Below are 12,453 nucleotides of genomic sequence, written 5' to 3'. Positions count from 1 at the left end.
AGTGTGTGTATCTCAGGCATTTAGGGATAAAATTAGGGCTTTGAGTTGCTTGTGTTTTACTACTTTTTATCTCTTGGCTTCTTCTGCTTTTATAAATATTCTCCTTCCTTCGACTGTAGGTCCTATGGCAGCGTGTATAAAGCTATTCATAAAGAGACCGGACAGATTGTGGCTATTAAACAAGTTCCTGTAGAATCAGATCTTCAGGAGATAATCAAAGAAATCTCCATAATGCAGCAATGTGACAGGTAAAGGCAATGGGTTCCTTTGGAAAGAACATGGCTTTGACTTTGCCGTGATTTAGAGCTTGACACCTAGAGACTCATTTACTTAGATATTTTGCAAAAGAGAGACCTCAGTGAAATCAGAATGTATATTCCTTTCAGAAAAATAGGATGAAAAAGTTTGTATGTTTTTGCAGCTAAAGAATTAAAGCTGCTATTTCTGCATAGTCCCTCCCTGCCCCCTTCCCACCCACCCCCACGCCCTCACAGATACCAGGAAGAGGGGCAGAATGTGCCGCTTTTTTTTCTTCTTCCTTGATTATGATCTCTGTTACTTCCTATTGAGAAAACATTTCTGTGGGCAGCTAAGAAATAATTCAAACACTTTTTAGCTCTAGAAATCTTAAAATATCAAATACGCCTATGAAAAGAGAACACTTATTTATCTATTACTATTCTTTCACAAGAAAACAAATGATCCAATCTAAGAATAGTTAAGTATTTTATTTTTGAGGAACTAAGATTCGTCAGATGCTGTAAGCAGGAAGTCAGGCCAAAAGGCAACCACAGAAAAGCGTGTGGTTTGCTCTGAAATTCCGTGACAACATGGGTTGGTCGCTGTAATGGAGCAGGCTTCCCTAGCACTGTTTAGATTTGAGAGAAACAGAGTTGGGCAGTGCCAGCTATAGGCAGTTGGAAGGGGGAAGTAAGAAAGTCTTGAACTGGGAGCAGTATTCGTTCTTCAGACGCCTTTTTGGTCAGCAGATCTTCTTAATGCCTCCGGTGTGTAAAACTTCACCATCATGACAAGTGGAGTGACCCCTCAGGGAGCTTGTCCAGGAGTCCTTAAGGCTCCCAGGTTTGATCTGAATGTGGCCGTTTCTCTTCTCCCTGCCTGCCCTTCTGTTTGGCTGTTTATGTGGTTGCTGCCTATTAGATAACACCCCTGTTTTTCTTGAATGGATTAACAAGGTTGGAGCAGCAATTTTCCTTGTATTCCTTTATAAGAAACATTGTAGCTCTTTGTAGTTGGCCAGCTGGGACTGAGACTATACAGGAGCTGTGTTCCAAACTGGGTGTAGAAATTTCTCTCTAAAGAAAAAAGGTTTTGAAGAGTCTGTTTTATGCTAGGCACTCTGAGGAATACCAAGAAATACAGGGTTGAGTCCATGTGCTTGGGAGTTTATGGAATATTTGGATGGGGCAGGCAAATACTTGCACATAAAATCTGGTCAGCAGTAGAACCTGGTAGAACATATCCTCACAGTAATACATGGGCATTGATTGCCTCATAGAGGCAGTAAATTTTGTAGGAATCTAGGGGAGGGAAAGCACATGTGATCTGTACCTTAGGAGATTTTTTTCCTCATTTCTTCATTAGTACTCATTGTGATTTTGTTTTTGTTTTGTTTTATTGGCTGTCCTTATCATTGGCATGCTTCCCAAGGATGAAGGGCATTTGTAATTTTTTTTTTAAAGATTTAATTATTTATTTGAAAGGCAGAGTTACAGAGAGGCAGAGGAAGAGAGAGGTCTTCCATCCAGTGGTTCACACCCCGAACGGCCACAACATCCGGAGTTGTGTTGATCTGAAACCAGGAGTCTAGAGCTTCTTCCAGGTCTCCTATGCAGGTGCAGGGGCCCAAACACTTGGGCGATCTGCTGCTGCTTTCCCAGGTCATAACAGAGAGCTGGATCAGAAGTGGAGCAGCTGGGACTCGAACTGGTGTGCAAATAGGATGCTGGCACTGCAGGGGCAGCTTTAACTGCTACGCGACAGTGCTGGCCCCAGGCATTTGTAATTCTGAGAATTAATGAAACCAAGTTGGTTTTAGGACCTTCGGTTATTAGTAACTCTGTTTGACCCTGATAATCCTGCCAGATACAGCTGATGACTCTCAGAGGGCAGATTATTTTAATGGTGTGTTTGACTTTTCTATGAAATTTCTTGTTTAATATTTGTTCTCAAGCTTGAGACCTAAGATTCCAGATTTGAACCTGGATATTTTTTCTGTAGATTGTAGTGTGCTTTTTCTTACTACAAAATTTGTATGACTTCTTAGAAAAATGAAAATTAAAAGAAAGTTACCTTTTGAAAAATCATTGTTAAATACTGTTTGATATATACTTCTGTATCTTATTTTGGAGTTCTACTAACTATTTTGCAGCCTGCTTTTTTTTTTAAACATATAGAATATTTTCTCATTTTCAAATATTCCTCTGTATCATTTTTCATGGACTCATGATCTTTCATATATGGGTACAGCATTATTTCTTAAGCTCCCTAATGGAAGATTTTTCTTTAGATATACTCTAAATTTTCATTTTTTAAAAAGATTTATTTATTTATTTGAGGCAGAATTACAGACAGTGAGAGGAAGAGACTTCCTTTTGCTGGTGTACTCCCCATATGGCCACAGTTGCCAGAGCTGGACCGATTCGAAGGCAGGAGTTTCTTCCAGGTGTCCTCCATGGGTGCAGGGGCCCAAGCACTTGGGCCATCTTCCATTGCTTTCCCAGGCCATAAGTAGAGAGCTGGATTGGAAGAGGAACAGCTGAGGCACGAACCAGCATCCATATGGGATGCTGGTGCTGCAGGCGGAGGCTTAGCTGGCCCCAAATTTTCATTTTTATTAACAGTACTATGGAGATAACTCTTTCTGAAAATTTTTACTTTTTTGAGGATAAATTGGAGATTTAAATGCTGGTTAAAGCATCTCCCCATTGTTTGTACTTTTGTCTTATATTAGTCTCCAGAAAAGTGATAATAATTTACATTTATCAGGAGGTTGCCCATGCTCAACTATAAAACTGATCTTTTGAGATGAAATAATTTTAACATATTTAGTAATATGATTACTGGAGATGTTTGAAGGCTATTTCACTAATTTACATTGTCTTTGTCTCCAGCCCTCATGTAGTCAAATATTATGGAAGTTATTTTAAGAACACAGACTTATGGATCGTTATGGAGTACTGTGGAGCTGGCTCTGTATCTGATATCATTCGATTACGAAATAAAACGGTAAGTTTACCTGGTAGAAGCTGCAGCTGAGCAAGTCTCTTTCACCATTTTTTTGCTTTAGCCTTTTATTTGTGTGTATTTTCTTGCTACTGTATCTAGACAAATAACTGTCAAATTTCTTATTTTCTATTGTTGTTTCTTCCTCATTACTCTCTCATGTCTTCTAAAGGTAGCAGTTTTACACCAGATCAATCCAGTGGTTTTTAGCATACTTTTCTTACTGGGAAAAAAAAAAACTATGAAATATTAGTTAGGGCGTGAATTTTAAATACTTTAGTTTGGATTTCTTCATCCACCTACCATGTTCACAAGTTAACTGCCTCTGCTTCCTGTTAATCAGAGAGTAATCCCATTATGAAAGACTATTTACCTTACTGTGTAATAAGTAATATTATTTGCTGGAATAAGACCTAGAAGTCATAATTTCTAATTCCAGTTCAATTGCTTAAGCTGTTTATTTATTCAGTAAATATTTCTAGAACACTGCTATAGGTCTTAGAGATCCAGTAGCAAAACAGATGACAACATTGCTCTTACAGTAGTGTACTTTCCACTAGGCCAACAGAAAACAAATTAATGTTAACTAGAAAAGAAATAGCAGGTAGTGGTAAAAACCGTGAAGAAAATGATTAATGTATAAGATGAAGAGGTAGTGAAATGGTAGAGAGTGCTTGGTGGGCTACTTTTTTTGTTTTTTTTTTTAATATTTATTTATTTATTTGAAGGAATTACACAGAGAGAGATGGAGAGGAAGAGATCTTCCATCCACTGGTTTACTCTCCAGATGGCCACAATGGCCAGAGCTGGGACAGCCAGGAGTTTCTTCTGGGTCTCTAATGTAGGTGCAGAGGCCCATGCATTTAGGTCATTTTCTGCTGCTTTCCCAGGTGCATTAGCATTTCCTAGGAAGCTGGATTGGAAGTGGAGCAGCTGGACTTGAACTGGCACCCATATTGGATGCTGGCATTGCAGGCAGCAGCTTTACCTGCTATGCTACAATACCGGCCCCTCATTATGGTTAGTATTTGCATTTCTTTGATGGCTAGTGATCCTGAGCATTTTTTCATGTGTTTGTTGGTCATTTGTATTTTTTTTTTAAGATTGATTTATTTATTTGAAAGACAGAGTTACAGAGAGGCAGAGGAGGGGGGGGGGGTCTTCCATCCGCTGGTTCACTTCCCAGATGGCTGCAACAGCCAGAGCTGTGCCAATCCCAAGCCAGGAGCTAGGAACTTTCTTCTGGGTCTCCTACATGGGTGCAGGACCCCAGGAATTGGGCGATCTTCTGTTGCTTTCCCAGGCCATAGCAGAGAGCTGAATCGGAAGTGGAGTAGCCAGGACTCGAGTTGGCAGCCACAAGGAGTGCCAGCACTGCAGGTGGTGGCTTTACCCGCTGTGCCACAGCACCAGCCCCTGACCCTTTGTATTTCATCCTAGAAAAATGCCTGTTCGGGAACAATGCTGTGACACAGTGGGTTAAAGCCCCAGCTTGCCATGCTGGAATCCCATATGGTCACCAGTTCAGGTCCTAGCTGCTCTACTTCTGATCCAGTTTCCTGCTAACGCACCTGGGAAAGCAGTGGAAGATGGCCCAGGTGCTTGGGCTCCTGCATCCACATGGGAGACCTGGATGAAGCTGCTGGCTCCTGGCTTTGGATTAGTCAGCTCTAGCCATTGTGGCCATCTGGGTGGTGAACCAGCAGATAAGGACCTCTCTCTCTCTCTCTCTCTCTCTCTCTCTCTCTCTCTGTCTCTACCTCTCTTTGTAACTTTGTCTTTCAAACAAATAAAATAGATCTTTAAAAAAAGAAAAAAAGAAATATGCCTGTTCAAGTCCTTTGCCCATTTCTTAACTAGGTTGTTTTGTTGTTGAGTTTCTTGAGCTCCTTATATATTCTGGATTTTAATCCTTTAGCAAATGCATAGTTTGCAAATATTTTCTCCCACTGTGTTGGTTGCTGCTTCACTTTGTCAAGTGATTCTTTTGCTGTGCAGAAGCTTCTTAGCTCGAAGTCATCCTGTTTGGTTATTCCTCTGTGAAATAAAGACCTTCCAAGACAAACAGAATTGAAATAATTTGTCAGCACTCAGTGATACTTACAAATGATACTTAAAGATATACCACAAACAGAAACAGAGAAAAATAATCAGCATCATGAAAGACTGTAAAGGCACAAAACCTCTTAATAATAGCAAAGAGGAGATCCAAAACAAACAAAAGGAATATTTACAGAAAAATGGCATAACCCAGTCATTACTTATCAATAATAATCTTGAATATAAATGAGCTAAACTCTCCAATTAAAAGATACAGACTGGCTGAATGTATTAAAAAACAAAATCAATCTATATGCTGCCTACAAGAAACACCCTTATCAACAAAGATACACACAGATTGAAAGCAAAAGACTTGAAATTGATACTCCATGTAAATGAAGTAAAAAATGAGCCAGAGTAGCTATCATCCCATCAGACAAAATAGACTTTAAGACAAAAACTGGGGGCCAGCACTGTGGCATAGCAGGTAAAGCCACTGCCTGCAGTGTCAGCATCCCATATGATACTGGTTCAAGTCCTGGCTAATCCACTTCTGATCCAGCTCTATGCTATGGCCTGGGAAAGCAGTACAAGATGGCCCAAGTCCTTGTGCTCCTGCATCTATGTGGCTGAATGTAATAAATGGGGTAGAAAATAAAGTTGGAGAGGTAGCTTGGAGCTAGGTCACTTAAGGCCTTGGTGATAACGGTCTTTTATTTGAGCAATTTAGGAAGCCGTTGGTAGGTTTTGAGCAGATCTGGTTTCTGTTTTAAAAGAGTAAGTACGGTCTATGGCCATACTACCCTGAACACGCCCGATCTTGTCTGATCTTGGAAGCTAAGCAGGGTCGGGCCTGGTTAGTAGTTGGATGGGAAGAGTAAGCATTGTTGTCATGTGGAAAAGATAGAGGGTCAAAAGCAGAAACAGTGGAACCAGTTAAGAGATTATTAGGAGGGGCCGGCATTGTGGCATAGTGGGTAAGCCACAACCTGCAGCACTGGCATCCCTTATGGGCACTGTGTTGCTTCACTTCCAATCCAGCTCCTTGCTAATTTCTCCTGGGAAGGCAGTGGAGGACAGTTTAAGTTCTTGGCCCCCTGTACTCACGTGGGAGGCTCAGAAAAAGTGCCTGGCCTCTTTGTTTCATGCTGCCCAGTGCTGACTATAGCAGCCATTTGGGGAGTGAAACAGCAGATAGAAGACCTCTCTCTCTCTCTCTCTTTCTGTAACCCTACCTTTCAAATAAATAAAAAAAATCTTAAAAAAAAAAAAAAACTGACTTTGGGGAAAAAGATTTTTAGGATAGGTCAGGCAGGACTTGATGGTGACTTGGGCTGGGATGATTACAGAGCAAATATTTGGAAGACAGAGCAGAGACAAGGATGACCTCAAGTTTTGGCCTGAGCACCTGAAAGAACGAAATTGCTTTTTGCTGAGTGAAGGACTGGGAAAGGGTAGAGGAGGCTGAGTGAGTAGGAGGGACAGGTGGTGGGTGGTGGAAATGAATTTGATCTTAACCTCTTAAGCTTGTGATGCTTTTAGGAGTGCCGTTGGAGATGAACTGTAGGCAGATGCATGAATCTAGTGTTTGGGGAGAAGATCTGGTATGGAAGTATAATTTTGAGGGTGGTCAATGTGTTGAAGATATTGTTATTTGCAGTTGAATAAAGTCTTAGGTCTGTATTCAAATAAAGGAATTTGATTCTAGTTTTTTTTTCCTTTCTCAGTGTGTTGATGTAAACTGATAGAATATGAACTTCTCATTTTTGTTTTTCCAGTTAACAGAAGATGAAATAGCTACAGTATTACAATCAACTCTTAAAGGATTGGAATACCTTCATTTTATGAGAAAAATACACCGAGACATCAAGGCAGGAAATATTTTGCTAAATACAGAGGGACATGCAAAACTCGCGGATTTTGGTGTAGCAGGTCAACTTACAGTAAGTAAAAATGTTTCTTGTATTGATACCTTTGTCCTAAGAAGCGATTTTTGAACTTATTTTTAAAATATAATACCTGACTTGTATTGTATTAGCAAAAAATTGTAGACTCTACCAAGGTGACCAAAGAGTAGGTTATTTCTGGTGCTTTCCTGGAGTTCAAGTCACATGGTTTAACTTTGTTTAATTTTTATAAAAATAAACTAAATAGGCAGGCAGGCATTTGGCACAGTGGTTAAGATGCTGTTTGGGTTGCCCACATGATGTATCAGACTACCTGTGTTTGAATCCCAGCTTCCCATTCTAGCTTCCTGCTAATGCACACCCTGGGAGGCAGCACATGATGGCTCGAGTGCTTGGGTTCCTGCCACCCACATGGGAGACCCAGATTAAGGTTTGGGGCCCTGGCTTTGGCCTGGTCCAGTCGTGGCTGTTGTGAGCCCTTGGAGAATGAACCAGTTCATAGAAGATCTCTTCTCTGTATCTGTCTCTTTTTTTCTTTCTGCCTTGCAAATAAAATTGAAGAAAAAAAAAGTGAAACAAGAAATGATAGACTGTAAGTTTAAATAAGGAGGAAAAGTTAAATCCAAATTGCTTTCCTTGTAAGAGATACAACATCATCTCATTTTACTTCTGATAGTATTCCACAGTTACTATGCTGGGAACCCTCTCCTCATTTGGATCCAGGGTTTGACTTTTGATTCTCCCTCCTGCCTTGATAGTGCAATGAAAAAAAAAAAAAAACCCACAAAACTATGTTTTTTAAAGCAGGAAGTTTCAAATTATGTGCTTTTATAAAATACATTGGTATATTTGTAAGTATTTGAAGAAAAATAGATGCAATTCTGGACAAGTATGCACTAAAATTTGCAACAAATTGATGATATTCTTTGAAACACAAAATTTAAAAATTTTGGTGATGTCCAGTTTCTTTTCTTTCGTTGCCTGTGCTTCTGGCGTCATCTAATAAATCATTAGCAAATGCAAAGTCATGATTTTCGTGGTGCGAGATAGGCTCCAGTTTCATTCTTTTGCATATTGATATCCAGTTATCTCAATAAAATTGTTAAAAATTATTTGTTGAACTGTGTTGGCAGTCTTGTTGAAAACCCACTGGCCATAATGTATGCATTTATTTTTGGATTTGGATTTCTAATTCTACTCCATTCTATGAGAGGTCTTTTTAAAAGTTCATGGAAAATTGATATTTTGAAAAAAACTCACAGTACTGGTGCTGTGGCATCGTGAATGAAGCAGCCATTGGTGCCAGCATCCTATTTGGGCACCAGTTTGAGTCTTGGCAGCTCCACTTCTGATCCAGCTCCTTGCTAATGGCCTGGGAATACAGTGGAGGCTGGCCCAAGTGCTTGGGCCCCTACACCCACATGGGAGACCTGGATGAAACTCCTAGCTCCTGGCTTCGGTCTGGCCCAGCTCTGACCATTGGGCCATCTAGGGAGTGAACCAGCAGATGGAAGATGTCTCTCTCTCTGCCTCTGCCTTTTCCTCTCTATAACTCTGCCCTTCAGATAAATAATCTTAAAAAAAAAAAAAAACTACACATAAATTTCAGAATTTTTGTACCAAAATAAACTTACCATTTAATTCCATTTTTAGCAAAGATTTATTTGTTTATTTGAAAGGCAGAGTTGCAGAGAGAGAGGAGAAATAGAGAGAGCTTCCATTGCTGGTTCATTCCCCAGATGGCTGCAACAGCTAGGGCTTGGCCAGGACAAAGTCAGGAGTCTGGAACTCTCTCTGGGTCTCCCACCTAGGAGGCAGGGGCCCAAGCACTTCGGCAGCCATCTTCTACTGCTTTCCCAGGAGAAATTAGCAAGGAGCTGGATTAGAAGTGGAGCAGCCAGAACTTGAACGAGTGCTCTTAAGGGATGTTGGTGTCGCAGGCAGTGGCCTAACCCTCTGTGCCACAATGCTGGTCCCTTAATTCCATTTTTAAGAAATCTAAAGTACCCTCATATATCTTTCCTTTTTCAGTACCACATTGTCTTGTTTTTGTAGCTTTTTAGTAAGTTTTGAAATTGATTATGCGTGAGTCCTCCGATTTTTTTTTCTTTTCTTTGAAGATTGTTTTGGATATTCTTGATCTCTTGTATTTCAATATGAATTTTAGAATCAGTTTGTCAGTTTCTGTGGAAAAAACCATTGAGATTTTGATGGATTGCATTGAATCTTAATTCAGTTTGAAAATAGTGCCTTCTTAACAATGTTAAATAGGCCAAGATATCTTGTTATGTATATCTTTAATTTCTTTAAACAGTGTTATCTGCAATGTACAAGTCTTGCACTTGGTTAATTCATCTCTATATGCTTTACTATTTTCATGTTATTTTAAATGGAATTACTTTCTTTGCTTTCAGATTGTTCATTGTTAGTATATAGGATACACTTGCTTTTTGTCTATTACCTTGTGTCCTGCTGAACTTGTTTATTGGTTTATTGTTTATTGGTTCTCTTAAAAATTTACAGCAAATGTGTTATTTTGCTGCAGAATAGACTGAGTTTTTGCTGTTGTTGTTGACTACAATAAAATGAGACTATGCTATAGAATGATCTGACTGGCTCGTTTTGTTGGGAAATCGCCAGTGTGGCTAAGTTTAGGCTTCTCTCTTATATCTTGTCTAGTGGTTATAGGCCTTGTTGGCAGCCTTCTGAGAAGTGTTGGTAGAAATTTCAGCTTTTAGCATATAATTGCCAACCTACCATTTTGATTCACAGTGCTACCCATACTTTGTTCTGTCTGGAAATCTCAGTTTCACTCTCCAGAGAATACACCTCCAGTCTAATGCCCGGATGAGGCAGGGGATGCCTCAGCTGATTGGTGTTGAAAGGAGGCTGTGGGACTCTAGCTGCCTCCTTATGGTTTTTCAGTCCAGTTTTTCTGAAATAATCTACTTTTACCCCTCTTCTGGGTGTCTGATGCTACCAGTTTCTGAGCCTTTTGAATGAGTTGGTGTTAAAGTCAGGTTGTTTCCCATTTTCCCACTCCCTGATTCAGAATTCCATTTTACGTCTGTTCAGAGAATCAAACTTGGCTGCTTGCTTTCTAGCTAACAAAGTTTTGTAATGCATTTTTTTTAAAAAAAGATTTATTTATTTATTTGAAAGGCAGAGCTACAGAGAGGCAGAAGCAGAGAATCTTCCCATCCACTGGTTCACGCCTCAGATGGCTGCAATGGGCCATTTCTGGGCCAATCCAAAGCCAGGAGCCAGGAGCTTCTTCTGGGTCTCCCACGTAGTTGGGCCATCTTCTACTACTTTTCCAGGTCATAGCAGAGAGCCGGATCAGTAGAGCAGCTGGGTTTCAAACCGGTGCCCATATAGGATGCTGGCACTGCAGGTGGTGGCTTTACCCACTGTGCCACAGTGCTGGCCCGCTGGCCCCATAATGTATGTTTTAATCCCCTCTTATTTTTGTTCTTGTGGCTGTAGTCTTTGAAATAATTTTTTTGTTTGTTTGTTTGAAAACACACCTGCGAATTTCAGTTTCAGAGTGAAGGAACAACTAAGCCATAAACTCTCATGTTAATTTTTCACATAGAACTGATAACGTGAGATTGATGTAAAAGTATTACCTGATGTTTGCTCCTGACTGGCTTAACCTGACTCACCGACATTTCAGCAGCACATGAGTGATGCTGCTAGAAAGTCCGTTGGCATCTTTAGTTCTGTTTAGAAATCCTTGTCTTCCCAAAGCACAGGAACTGTACCTGCTCCTTCAGTGGGCCTGCCAGTCTGGGGAAGTGTGTAAGCAGTTATTTACCGTAATGTGTGCTGTTGCCACGTATTATTCTGTAAGCCACAAACTAAAGCCTTTTATGTATCGTTTTTAATTTTTCAGTTTTTACATTTTTTTCCTGATTGCACATGTAATACATGATTGTAAGTCGTCAGAATGTTACTGATGTATATAGAATCAAGGTAAAAGCACTTAGTGATTCTGTCTTCTAGATAAAACTGTTTAGTATGTATTACTACAGAGTGGTTTTTTTTTTTTTTTGAAGATTTATTTATTTATTTGAAAGAGTTACAGAGAGGCAGAGAGATAGAGAGAGGTCTTCCATCGGCTGATTCACTCCCCAGATGGCCGCAAAGGCTGGAGCTGAGCTGTCCCAAAGCCAGGAGCCTGGAGCTTCTTCCAGGTCTCCCAGGCAGACGCAGGGGCTCAAGAACTTAAGCCATCCTCCACTGCTTTCCTAGCTGTTAGCAGAGAGCTAGATTGGAAATGGAATGGCTGGGACTTGAACCAGTGACCGTATGGGATGCCGGCACTGTAGGTGGCTGCTCTACTGCTATGCCACAGTGCCGGCCCCTACAGAGTGTTTTTGTTATAACAATATGGCTTATTATTGGTGGTGATTTTATTATTGCCATGATCATTGTTATGATCTTTTTGTTTTATAAAAGCAGGGCTGTATGAGGGGGCTACAAAGAGTTTGTGGAAAAATCAAAATACAAGCTTAGGGCTGGGCATTTGACAGCCTAGCAGTTAAAACGCTGGCATTCCATATTGGAGCGCCTGAGTTCATTGCCCAGCTGTTTCTGACTCCAGCGTCCTGCTAATGCAAACCCTGGGAGGCAGCAGTGATGGCTCAAGTGATTGGGTTTCTGCCACTCAGCGGGGAGACCTGGATTATGTTTCTGGCTTCTAGCTCTGGCCCCAGCTGTTGCAGGTATTTGGGGAGCAGACCAGCAAATGGCAGCTCTCGCTTGCTATTTGCATCTCAAATAAAAAGTAAATAATATTTTAAGAAAGGTAAGTTTATTTTGGTGCAAAAAATTTTGAAATCCATGCATATTTTTCATAATAAACATTTTCCATGAACTTTTTGAGGCTCCCTCATATATAATTTTGTGTATAATTTTTGCTTCATAATATATAGCTTATGCATTTTTTTAATATCTATTTATTTGAAAGGCAGAGTTACACAGAGAATGAGAGGCAGAGAGAGAGTCTTCCATCCGCTGGTTCATTCTCCAATTGGCCGCAATGGTCAGAGCTGCGCCGATCCAAAGCCAGGAGCCAGGAGTTTCTTCCAGGTCTTCCACATGGCTGCAGGGGCCCAAGGAGTTGGGCCATCTTCTACTGCTTTCCCAGGCCATAGCAGAGAGCTGGATCAGAAGTGGAGCAGCCAGAACTCGAACTGGTGTCCATATGGGATGGCAGTACTACAGGCAGCAGCTTTACCCACTATGCCACAATGCC

At 40.6% G+C, this 12,453-nt stretch overlaps 1 protein-coding gene across 3 annotated transcripts in view; it reads left to right on the top strand.

The window, feature by feature from the left end:
* STK4 (serine/threonine kinase 4) overlaps positions 1-12,453 on the top strand; it is a 102,813-nt gene that overhangs the window by 14,308 nt on the left and 76,052 nt on the right. For all 3 annotated transcript variants that reach the window (XM_002721229.5, XM_017350754.3, XM_051845008.2), the window contains 3 exons: positions 120-248; positions 3,135-3,249; positions 7,065-7,229. In XM_002721229.5, coding sequence (XP_002721275.1) covers positions 120-248; positions 3,135-3,249; positions 7,065-7,229 — 409 coding nt within the window. The remainder of the gene's footprint in view (positions 1-119; positions 249-3,134; positions 3,250-7,064; positions 7,230-12,453) is intronic.

The sequence above is a fragment of the Oryctolagus cuniculus genome, chromosome 11, assembly GCF_964237555.1.
Source record: "Oryctolagus cuniculus chromosome 11, mOryCun1.1, whole genome shotgun sequence".
Classification (NCBI taxonomy): domain Eukaryota; kingdom Metazoa; phylum Chordata; class Mammalia; order Lagomorpha; family Leporidae; genus Oryctolagus; species Oryctolagus cuniculus.
This window is presented reverse-complemented; position numbering and strand designations above follow the sequence as displayed.